The sequence below is a fragment of the Octodon degus genome, unplaced genomic scaffold (genome assembly GCF_000260255.1).
Source record: "Octodon degus isolate 3935 unplaced genomic scaffold, OctDeg1.0 scaffold00106, whole genome shotgun sequence".
NCBI classification, from domain to species: domain Eukaryota; kingdom Metazoa; phylum Chordata; class Mammalia; order Rodentia; family Octodontidae; genus Octodon; species Octodon degus.
This window is the reverse complement of record NW_004524682.1, coordinates 264,260-283,136: the sequence shown is the minus strand read 5'-3', so window position 1 is coordinate 283,136 and position 18,877 is coordinate 264,260. Positions and strand designations below refer to the sequence as shown.

General features: G+C 40.9%; 1 protein-coding gene across 4 annotated transcripts in view; it reads right to left on the bottom strand.

Annotated features, from left to right (window-relative positions):
- Robo1 (roundabout guidance receptor 1) overlaps window positions 1-18,877 on the bottom strand; it is a 423,922-nt gene that overhangs the window by 340,931 nt on the left and 64,114 nt on the right. For all 4 annotated transcript variants that reach the window (XM_023724107.1, XM_023724108.1, XM_004639080.2 and 1 more), the window contains exon 2: window positions 10,112-10,438. In XM_023724107.1, the coding sequence (XP_023579875.1) occupies window positions 10,112-10,438 (327 nt within the window). The remainder of the gene's footprint in view (window positions 1-10,111; window positions 10,439-18,877) is intronic.

The window sequence follows — 18,877 nt, the reverse complement described above, 5'->3', positions numbered from 1 at the left end:
GTACTTTCTGTCAAAAGTCAGGGAAACTGTGTAAATACATAGAAACTGGCTGAGAAATGAGTTGGTTGGAGGGATGTTTGAAGAGGCACCAGGATGCTCTCCCCTGACGGAATAAGACATTCCTGAGCAGCATGTTCTGCTGCTGTGTTTGAAATCTTTGGCAATGGTGCCAGAACATGGGGTGTGAGGCCGAATCCTGCAGGCACGCATCGCAAGGAAAGCAGGGCTCGCCGTGTGACGTCAGGGCGGAGACCCTGTGTGGACTGTGAGGCAGTGACCAGCCGGGGGAGAGGGCAATGCATTCCGGGTCCTGGAGCAAGGGAACATGCCATCTCCTAGGCCTGGGGCGGGACAGCGCACGCTGCAACACCATGGAGCATTCACAGCTGACACATTCTAGTCCAAACTGCCAATTCTGCACACACACGCCTCGGCTCGACCGGGACCTCGTCATCGCCACTAATCGCTACTCTTGCAGTCCAGGTTCTATCACCCTTCCAAGTGCAGCCCAAGCCTCACCCCCAGATATCCTCCTTTCTCCCTGCCTCTCCACTGCCTCCAGCAGCTTCAGACTTCAACACTTCTGCTTGCAGCCCCACAAATGCTTCCTGACTGATCGCCTCTGACTCTTTCTCTCCACATGTAACATTTAGAGACCGCATGCCTGACCTTTTTTTTTGGCGGAAATGGGGATTGAACTCAGGCCCTTGGGCTTGCCAGGGAAGTGCTTACTCCACTGAGCCATTGCCGTGCCCCCCCCCCCACATTTTAAAATGTAAGTCAGATCAAGTTACTGAAAAATCTTCTGCAGCTTTCCTCCTGGCTTCGCACTGAGCACAGTCCAGACAGCCTTGACAGGTCTCAAGGACCAGGACAGCCAGCGCTGGGGACCTCCCTGTGCTTTCTACCACTCACACTTCATGTAGCCACCATTCATTTTCTCAGATGTGGCCAACCCCCTTTTTTCATCATAGGCTTTTAGATGTGCTGCTCATTTTGGCTGAAATGTTTTACGTTTTATTCTTCATCTCAGTAATGTTCTCATACAATTCAACTCTCAGCTCCAGCCTTACTCTTTCCTGGCATTTGCCACAACTGAGCATAAAAATTTATCTTTTAGAAAAGTTTTAGGAAAGGAATTTAGCTGTACCATGAGCTGCTCATCTTCAGTCTTGCCACCTCCCCTCCACCCGTGCCACAGTTTCCATGAAGGCAGTGATCATTTCTGGTTTACCACCGAATAGCTAGCATTGAGTGGACTGCCTGGAAAGCATTAGTTAGGCAAAAGTACTTTGAAGGGAAGCTGTATTTTAGTTTACTCCATACTTACTATAATTTTATATATGATTACATTTCTTACTTTTTACATACAACATTTTAAAATATTATCTATCTTGTATAATAAACAGATTGTTTATTTATTTATTTATTTATTTATTTATTTATTTATTTATTTATTTATTTTTGGACAGAAAGTCACCCTGCATGTAACCGAGACTCACCTCCAATTTGCAGCGGTTCTCCTGCCTCAGCTTCTCATTTTGTTTTCTTTGTTTTTTGGCGGAACCGGGGATTGAACTCAGGCCCTTGCACTTGCCAGGGAAGCGCTTATTCCACTGAGCCATGTCTCCGGCCCCATAACCTCAGCTTCTCAAGTGCTGACTTTTTAGACATGTGGCACCTTGCCCGTCTTGAGAGAATTTTATTCTCTAAATACATTCAGTATTCTCTTCCCTAACTTGACATTCACAGTTAAACAAGCATGGATAGAAAACTTTCCATGATAAGTAATGCATTCAGATAAATTGCATTATAATAATTGAAATTATTTACAATCCAAATGTCCATAGCACATTCATAGTGAATAAACTTGGCACTGAAAGAAAAGTTCTCAAACAAATACAACGGATTCTTAAGTGAGTCGGCTTAGGAGAACAGCTTCCAGCAGTTAAATCAGAAGTACATGAGGATGAGTCAAGGGGTGATCTGATAAGATCTGAGAGATAGCAGGATCCACCCTTTCTTTCATTAGGTTTTAGGATAATACTGCTGATACAAGGCGACAATGCCAAGAATTTCTCATAAATAACCAAATACAAACTTGATATTCTGGAAGCCTCGGGGGGGCTTTCCATGTAAGTATAACTAGTGTTGAAATAACCACGTTAGTGCCTTTCAGCATATATGAGTACCCCTGGTGTTCTGAGAAAATAGAAGGAGTGGCGCGTGAGGCCCTGCTCCAGGGTGTCACCTTTAGCTACGGGATTGTTGGATTGAATCCCTCCACGGCAGCTTGTCTAGCACTATTCAGGAGGCCACAGCTGTTTGTAACATCCACTCTGGAGGGCTAGTCACCTTCCCATGTAGCCATGTGACACAGCTGACTATGTTATACACGCTTGTTCTTGCATATCTAATTCCACTTTCAGTTACCTAAGAAAAGTCTTGACAGCTGTGGATGTGGCTCCGTGGTAGACCACTTGCCTCACACATGCAAGGGCCTGGGTTTGATTGTTAAGATCACAGGGATTTAGAAAGGAGAAAAAGTGACAGCAAGGGAGTGACAGAATTAGTTGACTGGCAAACAGGATTCAATAGAGAATATATAAATTCATAATACAATGAAAAATTTAAAACATTAAAGGGGACATTCACCCAACTTTCAACTCTAGTGACCACTGGATAGCGTAATCACAAGAGCATGCGTGTGTTCCGCAGGGCTGTGCACACAGCTCGGTGCTACTGTGCTCCCCTGCGATGCACGAGGCTCCAGGGTCGATCCCTAGTGCACATGCGCAGGCCCAGGCACATTCAGTGTTCTACAGCGAGCATGTGTCTCTTCTGCTAGTCAGAAAATAGGATGTAATTTTAGAAATTATATGTAAAAAGCAATATGCATAAGCTCATTAAATTTCCTCTGTAACCTGTGATAGAGAGTAAAAGAAAGAAAACACATACTGTGAATGATATCTTCATGCTTTCTAGAAATTTGATGTGGCTATGTGAGACCCCCCCAAAAAAAATGATTTTCTAAGTAAGGAAGTCTTTACTTGGGAATATGATGTATTGTTTAAGAGTAGTTTTAAAATAAGATATCGCTTGACGATTGTTAACTGCCAAAAGGAAGATTCCACTCTCTGGAGGCCACCTTCTCCAGTACACCGCTTTGGTCCGTTCCTATGAGGCACCCACTGAAACTCACATTTCCCCTTTCTGTCCACTGCCACTGTCACAAGTGCAGATGACGAAATGTCCATTTACGCTTTTGAGTTTCGTAGCTACTCCTCGAAAGAAGCAAGCCCCAATAGGACAAGCTGCATGTGCTTTAAGAAATGACTGTCCTTTATGCAACATACTAAAACTGGTGCTCTAGCCTTCCTTAACAAATGCAGAATTCATATATATTTACTCGGGGAGGCGGTCGGTACTTATTACAACATGATATAAACCTGGCATTGGACATGAGAAGTGATCAGACGCATTTATGCTGTAAGGTTTCCTGGTTTTTACTCCTAACGTTCTAATTTTTATTTCTGTCATTTAAGATGATAAAATAATCAATGTGAGAATTTTAGCAAAAGACGGGGACAAAGAACAGCAAGATTTTACTAAATATAATCAAGTGACAGAAATCAGCAAAATCGTTGCTTCACTTAAGTAAAAAAAAGTTTGTAAAATTGAAAAGAAAATTTGAACACTACCTTGGCTATAAAATTTGAACACTACCTTTGTAAAAATGAATTTGTTAGCTTGTCCCTAAAACAAAACTGTTTTACAAAAGATAGTAAGTTTCCAGTCACCACTATCTGCATAATCTGCATGATCAATAAGGATTTAAAATCAATGCACAATTTCCCACACCATCAATTTCAAGCCGCTACAGAGCTTAGTATATTCAACACATTCTTTACGCAATTAGAAATTAATTTATGAACATTAATTAATGATGCATTTCACTAAGAGTTTATTACCTTTGCTAATACATACTTAATTAAAAATAGAGACAACACTGATAGCATTTTGAAGTCAGAGGCATCCAATTCCCCTGCAGAGAAGAAGTTTGGCATAAATAATCCTGAATTTTCTAGTATTTGGCCCTAATGTAAGTAAAAAGTTATTTTAAAACATGCAATTAGACATGGAAACTTCAAATTCTAAATCACTTTGTGAAGCATGTAATAATAATAATAATGACAAAAGATAGTAAGTGAAAGCAGTCGATGGACACCATTCCTTCAAAATATGTCATTTCATCTCAAAATAATAGTAATAAAAATGCTCTAGGTAATGAAACCTAGGGCTGGGGAGATAGCTCAGTGGTCTAAGCACGTGCCTGGAAAGCCTGAGGACCCAGGAAAGCCTTGATCCCCTGTACTGCATGCCGAGCAAGCCCCACACCAAGTTGGCCACTGGACCCGGGCATGGCGGTGCATGCCTGTAATCCCAGCACTGGGGAGGCTGCGACAGGAGGATCACTACAATTCTGAGCCATGTAGCGAGACCCTTTATCAAATAAATAACTAAATAAAAGACTAAAAATATACACAAAAACCCTAGAGAGACAATACAAATGCATATTTCAGGGAAGGCAGTTCTATGATTCCCTACTAAAGACATCTGGCTAGTTTAAAGGAAAGTAAATAGTTTAGGTAGAAAACAGAGCCTTTGCGAACTGTGCACTGCTTGGCAGATGACAGGGAGAGTCATATTCTACAATGCAAAGCAGGAGGGGTGAAATTATGGTGATTGTCCCTAAAATTCAATTAATTATCCACAATTAAATTACTTATAAGGTATAAGTCATGTTAAAGAACTACACTCTCAATTTGTCTTAGGTGTAACATAAATTTAATAATTAATAGTGTCAGGTATAGGAGAGTGATTTTCCTCATCATTGCATGTACTCTCAGGTAAAGCTAACCCAAAATACCCAAAGAAATACTCTTTTAGAGACCTTTTTAGATAGCTTAATTGAAATGGCATTAGATACATAGTCTTAAAAAGTTTGAGAAATAGCAAAGTTTTCTAAATTACATAATTTAACACCCTCATCAACATAAGGCATTCTTGGGTTGAAAGTTAAAAACAATTATTGAAAGAAATTTAGACCCATCATTAAAGATTCTTTTTCTTTACAAAAGTAACCTTCAAAAAATTCATTATAAGGGCCAGCCAAATAGCTCAGCAAATTAAAGCTCCTGCAAGCCTTAATGGATCCCTGCATCTGCCATACTGGCCCCGCCCCCAGGGCGTGCTGAGAGAGCAATTGAGACTGGGCGTGGTGGCGCGCGCCTGTAATCCCAGCTCTTGGGAGGCTGGAAACAGGGGGATCACTACAAGTCCGATCTAGTAGTGAGGCCCTGAACACCCTGTAGACCCTTTTCTAAAATAAAAAATTAATTAATTAAAAATTGTTATAAATATTGGAAATAAAGACAGCTAAATATTCCTTACTTGAGCTATTAGACTGTGTAACTGTATGGAATAACTTTAACTCAGAAATAAGGTTTTACAATCAAGGGATCCAGTCTGCGCTGCCCAGCAAGGACAGGCACTAAGTCACTGGCCAATGCTCTGCGTTACTGGATCTCTAGCCTCACTCGGAAATGAGATGCAATCTCAGGGAATGAGTGCTGGGTCTTCACATTGAGCCACATTCCTACCTCATTTATTTTATTTTGCATATATTGGGGCAGAGTCTCCCTCTGTTGCTCCAGCTAAGTTTCTATTTTCCACCATCCTGCCTCAGCCTCCCCAAGTGCTAAGCTTACAGGTCAGTGCCATAAGGCCTGACTAAAAATGTTCAATTTTAGAGATGATAAATACAATCCCTTAAAGGCAGTCCTCAAATTTAAATAAAGATTGAAGGCACACTAGACAAGAACACTGCAATTTCCTTTCAGAAACAAAGGTTTTCCAAGGGGATTTCACATCATCTCTTTATAAAGTTTGAAGGGCTGATGACTACCAGGAATCAAGAAGCACAGTTGTTGTTACAGCTGTGAAATTTGGGCTAAACACAAGTAAAACACAGATAAATGTTTTGGGAAGTATTATCAACAAGGGCGCTGTGAGGGTTGCGTTGCCTCGAGACACTGTTGCTAATGCGTTACTGGATCTCTAGCCTCGCTAGGAAATGAGATGCAATCTGCGTCTTCGTGCACTAGCGCCTTGGGGAGGAAAAGAACAGCTTGCCTGAACTTCTGGTACCTAAACTAAGAAAAAGTTTTCTTAAATGTAGTGATATTCTCAAGGAAAATAACGCAAGCCAGAGCAGCACTTCATAGGCCTAACCAGCAGCAAACAGACCCGCGCGCTCCCCGCCGCCCAGGCTGTGCTTTTGCCTCGTGTAGGTATCTCACAGCCGGCCAAGCGGGCTTTCAGGTGAGAAAAATCCTAAAACTAACGGAGCAGTACTGATTGCCTACAAGAAGACATAGCGAATTAAATTACTACGTATCTACTTATAGCACACAGAGGCATGAATTAACAAAATAATTGTTTCCAATTATTAAGCATACAAAATCTTTTTTTCTAAAAATAGAGTACTTAACTTCCCCATAAGCTTCTATGTTCAAGTAATGCATTTTATCCAACGAGAAGCATGTTTCTAATGATTATTATTAAAGTAGCAAAAAATTACCAGCAACAAATGCTACTCAAACATTTTTATTAGCAGAAAATGCTATTCAAACAATTTTAGAGTTTCAAATAATTATCTCTAGTAAGGATACTTGCAATCAAACTACCCTTTACAGACACTGATTTTAAATATATAATAATACTACTATTCTCCCTGTGTAAGTAGAGGAATTGATGATCAATACGATATTATAATATTTTAAAATGGTAAAAATATATTAAATATATCATATTCTATTCAGTAAATTATTCTATCTGTCCTCTGGAACTAGAAGACATTTGGTGACAGGCTACAGTTTCTGTACCATGTATTAAGAAGCTTGGTACTGGAGTGTTTTACTTTTCTTTTTCTTTCTTTTCTTTTTCTTTTTTTTTTCCAGAACTGGTGATTGAACTCAGGCCCTTACACTTGCCAGGGAATCACTTATTCCACTGAGCCATCTCCTCCAATCCCTGGAGTATTTTTCTGGTAAAAGGATGTAATGATCTTGTGTGCTGAATAAGTTTTCTCACAGTGGTCTCCCTAGGTAATGTAACATTTAACCTAGGAAAAGAATGTGGGTACTAGCGAGATAGCTCAGCATACCAAGCCCCTACTTAGGCAAGCGCAGGGACCAGGCTTGCATACCAGCACCACATGCTGCACCAGCCCCATCCCCAAGCACACTGAGCCAGCCACCATGACCAGGGCAGTGGCACATGCCTGTAATCCCAGCGCTGGGGAGGCTGAAAACAGGGGGATCACCATGATTCCAAGATGCATAGTGAGACCCTGTACCAAATACATTTAAAAAAGAAAAAGAATGTTATTGTGGACTAAAATATCTATACAGAAGTTAGATACGGAAAGACAGCTATGTGCAGGGCATTAAGGGCATCCTGATCATCAAGAAATGTTTTGAACAGGAAGATCTAAAAAGCAAGCATTTAGACCTGTTGAGGTGTGTAACTTCCCTTCTTAAATTCTTTTTCCTTTTTTTTTTTTTTTTTGTATTTAGCACAGGGTCTCCAGGGTCTCACTACATAGATTAGACTCCTAGTGATTCTCCTGTTTTCAGTGCCCCATATGCTGGGATTACAGGTATGCACCACCACACCCTGTCTCAACTACCCTCTCGGCGCACCCCGGGAGCAGGGCAGGCATGGCAGGCTGGGGACCAGACCCGGCCACTGCGCTCTGCTTAAGCAGGTGCTTTAGTCCGCTGAGCTATCTTCCTTTCTTCAACTCTGACAGTGATAAGAACGTGCACAGTGTAGCAAACAACACAGAAGCAGGAGATGATTTTTGATAGTTTTGTGGCATACAGTTCATTTCTAAAAAGTTATAATTCCACAGAACTATCACTTTGGTTGTTTCACTGGTTTTTGGTTTCTTTTAACTATCAAAAGTTGCACCTGGCCTACATCTTCTTACATCAACTTCTCCTATGTTACTTTCATTTCCACAGGGAATACTTAGACTTAAGTAGAAATGTGCCAAAAGTGACAAAGGTTTCAGGGCACTAACTTTGAAAAATAATCCTATTATAAAACAAACAAACAGGGGCTGGTGAGATGGCTCAGTGGTCTAAAGCACCTACTTAGAACAAGCTTAGCAAAGCACAGGGACCATGGTTCAATCCCCCAGCAACACATGCCAGCCAGCCTGCCCCCTGGTGGACTGAGCTGGCCACACACACACACACACACACACACACACACAAATAAATAAATAAATAAAATTTAAAAAAATCTATTTAAAAAAACAAACAAACAAACAACTCTCTCTCTCTCTCTCTCTCTCTCTCTCTCTCTCTCTCTCTGTATATATATATAATTTTATAACAACTGGTTGGATATTTCAACTCCCTTGACTTAGCTTTTAAAGCAAAAATAAAAATAGCTTTCTACTATGATTATATCTTTCATAAACCTCACTGATTAAGTCTGAGACCTTCACTGAGAATCAAGGCAATAAGAAAGTCAATTAATTCATTATGAGTCAACTGCAGATCAAAATGTTTAAATTCAGATTTCAAGAAAAAAAAAATGTAGTAGCTACTGTGAATTGTTTTGACACAGTTTAAAAGTTACTTTTGATTCTCCTTATTTGTACGCTATGCTCCCACCAGCTATCTTTGACATTCTGTCTCTACGCGACATGCCCCATGGCTCTACGAGGGAGATCAAATTATGGAAATTCTCTGAGGCTTATTCCACATTAATGATATGACAGAGCTGGAATAATTTGTCTCTCAATTTTTGTCCATGTCTACACTTTTCTAATTATTTCTGCTTCCATATATTGAAGTTCTAGTAGAAGGGATACTACGAAAACCAATTATATAATTAACATGTTGGACATAAGCCATACTAAAATATTAATCCTCTTGGAAAATATCATATGTAAATATAGTTCCATACATAATTATACCCGGTGTAAATGAATTAAATCTAATTTAATTAGTCTTCCCAATCCCTATGCAAAACTTGATTTCTGTCATCTGTAGAGCATGATTCTCTGGAGCGAATGAGACCATCTGATTACCTCTTGAATATGGATAGAAAATAAGAGAAATCTAATTCTTACTCAGACAAAACAGACATCTAGACTCTGCATAAAACAGCGGACTCATCAGTCAACAAATCTGTCCTGAGATAATTTATTTTCTTTTAATTTTTTAAATCTTTTATGTATTTATTTGGTACAGGGTCTCGCTATGTGGCTCAGACTCATAGTGATCTTCCTGTCTCAGCCTCCCCAGTGCTGGAGTTGCAGGCGTGCACCATGTCCACTCTCTGGGGCAGCACTGTGTGCCCAGTGTTCCAGGACACGCATCATATGTGGTAGTGGGGATTGAACCTGGGTCCTTGAGCTTGCCAGACACATGCTTACACTGCCAAGCTATCTCCCCAGACTTGTCCTGAGATAATTTTATATGAGCTACATACTGATTAAGTCTGAACTATCAACTCTGCCATGATGCACCTGCCTGATCCACCCCACGCTGCTCCACAGTAGCCAAGCAGGAACCACATAAACAGGCTCTCCTGGTTCGAGCTTCCACAGAAGTTCAATCTATTTCCAAGAATTAGAAATAGTTTAAAGCCGTACCTTACACTACCAGCGAAAAGGATTTTTCATAATGTAAACAAATGAAGAGTATCCCACATCATTCCATTTCCAGGAAAAAAATATCCTGCACTCAAACTATTTAAAAGCAAAAAAGGAGGGGAGTGAAACAATTTCTGTTATAACATTCAACAGAAAATGAGTCCAAATCAAAAGACACGTGCTTCCATAAAGATACGTAAATCTCAGTGTAGCAGGAATCACCAGGTAGGATGAGAAATGAAGGAAGTCCGAACGCCAGGTTGCAGGCACAAACCCCTCGAGTCATTTTCAGGTAAATCCCAGGACGCATGCTGACTCTTCATTGTCCTCACCCACCGCCCACCCCCTGCCAAACAGACAGCCCGCTTTACTTACTAGCTACCTCCAGCGAAGCGTTGCGGCTCACGGCCTCTCCGAGGTAATTCCTTGCTACACAGACATAGACTCCCTCATCAGGCCTGCTCTTCCGGCCATGCACTATACGCAAGAAAAATAAAGATCCACTGGGCAACAGCATGCGGTGCGAGCGCGGGTCATCTTTGTCCGTCTCCACTCTCTCCCCTCCTTTGTACCATTCGATGGTGGGAGTGGGGCGGCCCTCAGCTTTGCAGTTCAGAGTTGCAGGTTCTCCTTTTGAGACGATTAGGTCGGAAGGGTGTTCAACAATGCGCGGCGGAAAATCTTCCTGACGAAGACGGGAGCCTGCGGAAGAGTTGACAACATAGCTTTACAGATGCCAAAGGAAGGGGTAAGTGCTGGTAAAGGCAACAACTTCTGACATTGCCCGTCCTACGGATAACCCACTACTGTTATGGACTACTGGACTATATTGGATTATTTGGCTGAATTCATGCACCTACAATATTTAAATGGCAATGGAATACCCATCTCTGATGAAACAAAAAAAAAGGGGGATACAAAGGAAGGGTCATTTTGTATCTGTATATACATATAGTCAGGATAGATATGCAGCTACTTTCTCTTAATTCAATGAGAAGAAGGATTTGTACTAATAGTGTTTGGACAGGCTATCATGTCTGCATCTTGTGCTATGAATAACCACTATGAAGACAAGAATATGCACTGTATTAATTGTTGAAACTGTCCTACTAATTGGTTTTGAAACCATCTCATTGCTATTTGTTTCTCAATAAAATAAAAAATAAATAAAAGTAAAGGCTTCCACGCATTATGGTATCCCTGCCCAGCGTTGGCCTGTCTTTCCTAGTCCTCTGACTCTTGACTCCTGCAGGTGTGCGCTTTGAGTGCGCCTTTCGGTGCCTGGATCTCTTGGACCCCTCCGCTTAGCCAATCCTCTCCCTTAAATGTTGCATGTACCAATCCTGTCCTCTGTCCTAATCTCTCGTCTACAATTCCTTCCGAAATCCTTTATGCCACTCATGGTGCCTGTGTTTGCAGAAGAACGTGATCAAGAACTATTAAGTTGCTTCCTGAGCATTAAAGATAACAGTACAGCTGCCTGGAAACTTCTTTTTAGTTAGAAAAATTAACACTTCAACAAAATATATGCTATATCATCAATTATTTATATTTAAATAATAGTCAAATACGATGAAATCTTTTATATTCAAATATAGTGAAATCTTCTTACCCAAACTGTTATCTCTTCCTAAATAATAAAACCATGTATGTATCTACCTACATTCCCAGTTTTTTAATCTTTTATTTATTTGGTACAGGGTCTCATATGCAGCTGAGACTTGTAGTGATCCTCCTGTCTCAGCCTCCCTAGTGCTGGGAATATAGGCAGGCGCCACCATTCCTGGTTTCAGTGGCCAGCACAGCACGCTGAGGGTTCTGGGGCCAGCACAGCATGTGGTACCTGGAATCCAACCCGGTCCATACACTTCCCAGGCAGGTGCTTAAACCATCAAGCTGTCTCCCCAGCCCTCCCACAGTCTTAATTAATGAGTTAGTTTCATTATTATTTCAGGTTTCACTCACTTCAAAGGAGAAATGTTAATTACATGAGTTTAAATTATTACCTATTATATTAAATGGAGAAAAGGAAATTGGAAGAGGACCTGCACTCTGAACCCTATGTGCCACCAAGTAAGTGAAGCGCCATACAGAAATGTCATTTATATGTTTTCTTGGTGTTCTGCTGTTTTCAATAAAACTGTAACTGAAAAGTGATTGTGTTTCATATTTTCAAATGCTCCTATCTTACCTCTGCTTTTGCCTATATGTGTAAATTTCACCAATGCAATGTAGCTGGATCTCTCTGGAGCCCCATGCCTGGCTTTCATGCAATCTCAATGAAACTAGTCCTCCTTACACTCTTGTCAGTCCTCCTTGTCCTCTACAGATGCCAAATTTCTCAATTCAGTCCACCCATCCACACCTCTACAGCCAGCTCATCCTGGTTTCTATTGCCATGCTTTCTTATGAAGGTCTGAAAAAGTCTCTACAATACTTTGCATGATTATCACTTTGAAAAGCAAACCCAGTTTGTGTCCTCTGCCGCTCACAGGTCTTTTCCACAAAGTCATTGCTCTTATGTCCTCATTAGGAGCCGCCTGTTCCTGTTCCTTCCCAACATGCTCGCCTGCCACCCTTCTGTCAGTTCCACAAACATCTTCCACCCATGGCTACTAAGGGCTGGTAGCGTAAATTGTAGCCCGTACTCACTCTCTGCCAAATCTCTGCTCTTCCTGACTGCTGCCACAAAATTAAACCCCACTTCTGTAAACCTAGTTAACACTGCCCAACTATCCGTGGAGAGACCTGTCAGAATTATATTTTAATCCTCTGCATCCAGTGCTTTATATGCTGTCTCTTTCCCAGAAGTCTGTGAAATGTGTGTCTGATTTTTCTCACAGTTGCTCTCCTATGTCTGATCAAGTGCTCAATAAATACAGTTGAATAAAAAGCGGATGAAGCTTTAACAAGAAATGCAACTGAACACAAAGAACCGAAGCGTAAGAACCATGCATTCTACAAAAGAATGCATTTATTTTATTTTATTTTATTTATTAATTTACTCATTTATTTTATTTTTATTTTTTGTGTAGGGTCTCATTGCACAGCTCAGACTCAGTAGTAATCCTCCTGATTTCTGATTCCCTAGTGCTGGGGTTACAACTGTGTGTCACCACACCCAGACTCCATCGCAGGCTCGGCATGCCCAGAGGTGGGGGCAGGGCCGGCGTTGCATGCAGTACCCAAGATCGAACCCTGACCCCTGCGCTTACCTAAACAAGCACTTAGTCCACTGAGCTATTTCACCAACACTTCTAGAAAACACTATAGAAGAGTTTACCTTTTAAATTTGTAGCCAGTCTGCATTCTAGTCCATATAAATATAAATTTAATGTGGGACTCATTTATATTAGTATTTAATTCTAATAACTATTGCAACTGATATTTCTCTTTGTGAAATGAATAGTGATAGTTAAGTCTTCTTATTTGTTTATAATTTCTATGAAGCAATGTTATAATCTAACAAATACCAAGTAATAGCTTTGTAGCGAAAAATATAGAGAAATTAGTGCATGATACACATAAATATTTTAAATAAAGCTAGACTCTTCAAAAGGGGGAGGGACAGCCAGATAGCTCAGTGGATTAAAGTGCCTAACTTAGGTAGGCACAAGGACTGGGGTTAGATACCTGTGTGCCGAGTTGCAGGGTGCACGGAGGTGATGACTGAGACTGGGCATGGTGGTTCACACTTGTAATCCCAGTGCTTGGGAGGCTGAAAACAGGAGGATCACTACAAGCCTGATCTACCTAGTGAGACACTTTAGACCCTTTATTAAATATATTGAAGAAGAAGAAGCAGAGGAAGAGGAAGAGGAAGAGGAAGAGGAAGAGGAAGAGGAAGAGGAGGAGGAGGAGGAAATTAGCCAGCAACATAGGAGAGGGGAAGATCATTTGAACTCACAGTCTGACACCAAGGGCATACTGTAGTCAAGTAAAATTTGCATTGGCTTTTGGAATGCACACCATTGTTGATACTATCAAAATTTAGAAATAAAAGCATTATAATATGTCACTGGTCTTTACTATGACTGTGCTTATGAATGAAAGCTGCTAAGGAGGACTAACTAAAGAGATATTCTATACTTACTTGAAGGGTATTCTATCTTAAATTCTAAAGTCCATCTAAAATAGGAAACAGTGCTGCACAGGTGTGGGGAACACAAAGGAAGGGCACCTAAGAGCTTGAGGAATCAGCAGGTGACTTGGGCTTTGAAGAAGGAGCCAGAGGAGGAGGAAGGGGCTGATTTCACTCCAAGACTGTAAAGGTCTATGGTATGTTTATTGGATCTGCAGGTACATTTTTACCCTTTGCATAAAGAGCATGCTAAAGTTTGGGACACATGAGCCTGAAAATATAGCTAAAATAAATTATGTGATGTGTTTTGTCCATCAGGCCTGAGTTCTGCCACTTAGCTGAAAGGAGAAGGGAAACAGGACGAAGTAGGAAGGAGACCGGAAACCGCTTAGAAATTGTAAGGAAGGGATCAGCCCGGGAGGGTCTGACCTGAAAGAGCTCACTAGTGGTGCTCTGCAGCTGGACATGGCAGGCTAAGCAGAAGGGGATTAGGAAGAACACTGCTGCACCCACCAGGCAATAAATCTGACAACTGGTACTTAGACAACCGCAGACAGAAAATCTAGAGATATTAAGTCAAAAAATCAACAGAGCCTACTCTCTGGTAATTTGGAGGATGATGGAAACAAAAATGCACAGCCTGGGGAGAAGCAGGGCGCAGGACTACACACTTCTTTTCTCTCTAGCATGTGAACAGCACTCTCCATGAAGGCAGGGAATGAGAACGAAAACTGGGGAGGGCCAGAATGGCAGAAGCAGTGTTTAGTCAGTCAGAGAGGCTGAGAGTTAGGGCTCCTCTACACAAGTTGACAGCTGCATATCCAAGTTTGATCTCAGAAAAGAAATCTCAGCTAGAACTGTGGATCAGAATAGAGCTGGAGACAAAAACCATGGGAAAGAATGAAACCGCCTAGGGAGAGGGCGCCAAGCAGTAATGGTCAATTACAGAAGCTGGAGATCCCCCAGGCTGTGCTGAAGCGTGGTGTGGCTGGGGCTCTCTGCACTCACCTGCAGCTCCACACAGCTGGACGGCAGCCAGAAAGACTTTGGGGAAGGGAAAGCCAGTCCCGCGTTTTCACCACGATGTTTATACAGCAGCATTCAGCAAAAGATTCAGCCATAAAAATGCTCTCCATAAAATTAATGGCTAAATTTTCAAAAACGCTCTGTGGGATATTCTTTCCTCAGATTGTTAATAGTATTGCCAAGAAAAAAAAAAAACAGGTTTAGTTCTCAATGGCTTGTCCTTAGCCTTTCCTAATACACATAATGATGTGCCAGAAAGCAAATCCAATAGGCAGCATTTTTCTACAAGTATTTAGCCATTGAATGCATTTTTTATTTTTACAGATATCCCACTAAACTTTGCTTCTGAGAAACATATTGACAAAGAAAACACACACTTTTATTGAACATATAATGACCTTTAAAGAAAAAAATAAGGTTAGCAGAAAAAGCTATTTGACTCTACTAGAACTAGTACCCTTCTGCATAATAAAAATGTAGGGCTAGCCAGATAGCGCAGAGGATTAAAGTGCCTGTGTAAGCAGATGCAGGGGCCAGGGGTTTGATCCTTGGCTTGCCGTGCTGGCCCCAACCCAGGGCATGCTGAGATGGCCACTGAGACTGGGCGTGGTGGGGCACGACTGCAATCCCAGCACTTGGGAGACTGAAAACAGTAGGATCACTATGAGTCCAATCTGTGCAGTGAAACTCTGTAGACTCTGTACTAAATACACAAAGAAAAAAGGAAAGCCCCTTTATATATATATATATATATATATATATATATATATATATATATCTGTCATTTCTCAGAATGCATAATGCATAACCTTGGGGAAAGAAGGGACTTTCCAATATCTGTGTCATATTTACAATGAGTGATTGGTTAATCTCAATAATATAAACCATGACTGGTAATCATCATCTTTATAAAAGCTAAGATAAATTAATCTCTATAATCAACTATAATCAGGATTGAAAGGGACCGAACAGAAAACTACTAGTAATTATGCATCATCTCCCTTCTCACATGCCATCTTTAGGAGGTGGGTGTTGAGGTATCTGGTGTCCATATGGGGAGCTGAGATCTCAGCTGTCACTCAGCAGAGAGGAGGCAGTGTTGGGATTCAATCCTAGGCAAATCCAAACTCTTGCTCTTTCTAACTGTTCCATGAACAGTGCTAGAATTAACTGTTTAGAATCCATGGGTAAACATGATAAGCCCATCACCAAAGAATTCATTCCGGTTGCCTATTTTTTTTAAAGTTTTGATAAACCAGGCATAGCTGTGCACACCTGTAATCCTAGCAGGTGGGAGGCTGAGAGAGGAGGATCACCATGAAGTCTCGGTCAACCAGGGCTACACAGTGAATTCAAGGCCCACCGAGCCACACAGCAGGACATGGTCTCAAACCTCATCTACAACAATTTACACATCAGGTACAAGTGATAAATGCTCCAAGGACTATTCAAATATGGTCACATCTGCTGTTCTTTCCTCCTGCACAGAGTATTTACCTGAAAACCAAATGATTTCCTAATTACTCAGGTCAATAAAAAACTTCAAAATGAATAAACAGGACTGAAAAGCTTTGCTTGCACTGTGTTATTTTCTCCACTATGACACTGCATCATTGATCGTCATGTATCTTACACGGTCAGTTCTTAATATTTGTACAATTTAAGCTAAGCATCAAGGGCTTAAATCTTCCTCCTCCCAACACGTTTGAAGGAAACATTACACAACTTCTATCTGTAAGTTGATATAAGTTCCTCAACTTGTATTGATAGCGATGATTCACAGTGTCAAAGACTATTTTGGGCCAGGAACTGACCCCAGAGAGTAGCATATAAAGGGCACACTCCATCACTGAACCGTCAACCCGTAAAGAAGGCCTTGGGAGAGTTACACTAAGAACCAACAGGGGAGAGCACAAATCAATCCAGGAGTGCAGAATAAAGACCTCAAGTATCACACAGAGTACTTGGGATTTTCCTCTCAGAAAATGTTGTCCACCTTTACTCTGTCTCAGTTTCGCCTCTGTGAATAATAGTCATCATTAATTAGATATAAAAATTCTTTCTGTAATCATGAATTCTGAGTTTCTGTAAGCCACTTGCCAATCTCCATTCCAGTGAATGCTAATTTGTATCTGTTTTATGCACTAAGATAAATGTTTTATATGCAGTTTCCAAAAGCAACTTCTAGGTTTCAACCACACTTTTCATAGGAAACTGGAAAGATAAGAAGAGCGTAAAAAAAGAAATACAATGAGATGTGTTCTTAACAGAGCCTAGGATGACAGTGTCAACTATTCTTAGCAAGAATCCCGACAGGACCCTGGGAACACCGCTGCATGGGGCTCGGGCAAGATCAGCATCACAGAGAACGGCTGGGCAGGATTCCTTCAACAACTAGAAGATAAAATATAAACACAGCGACTCAAATATTTAAATATTTACACAACCACAGCTGGAAAAAGACATACATGTAAGTGCTAAGTATTTCAAGGGAATAAATCAAAGTCACATGCCTTGTGATGGCGAAAGCGTACTCCTAGTGGGACGTAAACTTCTCACCGAGTAGAGACACCACTTCTAACAGAAGCCCAAGAATACCCACTGAAGAGACGGACTGCATTGTTATTCCACTGCGTTTTGTCTGTACTTTTATATGTGTATATAATCTTATGTATAATCTTATTCTACTTTCATCGATACGGTTTTATTCCTTTTTCTAACGTGGCAGTACCCTTCATTTTAGGCCCATGGTTTTAGAAGCTATCTCTCCGTAGATGGGAACGACTAGTATTTCATTACGAACATCTTGTTGAGATCCTAATTTCTTTTGCATAGAGTTAGGTGAAATTTCCAAGAAGGCGGCCTCGGAAGAGTCATCATCGCGCACATCTGCAGAGCGTAGCTTGTTAGGGCATCGTCGCAAAAGTTCTTATAAAATTGCTAAGATCACACAAGAAGAACAAATTCAGTGACGAGCTGCCAGATGGACAACAAATAGTAACAGACATTTTGGTGACGTCTGTCCCAGGATGGGGGCGCAGACGTATATAACAGAAAAGACACCTATGTGTGTAAAATAACATAAACGATCTGAAAGAAGCCTTGCTTCTCAGCATTTTAACTTAAGCTCCACTTTCATTTCAAGGACTGGAATGGCATCCAGTGATTAACACATGCATCATGACCACAGGCACCGATCCTACAATTTTCCTGTCAGAATTTCAGCCAGCAGGGAGGTATTTGTTAAAGATAAGAAAGGAGCACCACGAATTACTCATTCTGTAGGGAGTAGGTGTAAGTAGCCTTTGTAGACACACACACCCTCCCCAAGTACACATATTATTAATAAAATGAGCACAAATAGTTCACATGAAAAAGTACTTTGACTTGAAATTATGTACAGTAAGGGAATACACAGCAAGCAGAACAGGTTAAAGCAACTATATGATGAATGGATTTTCCTTATTCTGTTTTGTCCTAATTTCTACTGATTATAATCTTTACCTAAAGAAAACTACTTAGAGGAAAACTAGAACCAACAAGTTTAGAATACCTCAGTAATTAACTGAGCATCACTGGTAGAACTTATCACTTATAGTGCCTGCCAAAGGAGTCCACAATGAAATTCCAAAAGTGAATGACTACTGTTTTTATAACATGTCTATATATCCTATTATCATAAGACTGTGAACCCAAAGATAAGAAAGATGACAAGAGTTAAGTTATGCCTGTTCTCCATATTTTAATACTATGGGTACTAAGTGTAAGAGACTACTAGGGCACTAATTGCAGGAATTGCCTCAGCTGAGTCCAGTCAGGCAAGATATCATTCTGAACTGTAAATAAATTGAAAAGTTGAAGTTTGCTGGCTGAGTTCCTTCTTCGCTATTTGCCCTCTAGTAAATTTCCAAGCTAACATGCAAATAAGAGGATTATGACTTCTATAAAATGCCAAATAAGGGGGCTTGGCCCTAGCTCAGTCCTTTAAGTGGCTGCTTCCACAAAGCTGTCAGCCTCAGGTTGCTGGAGTTCGA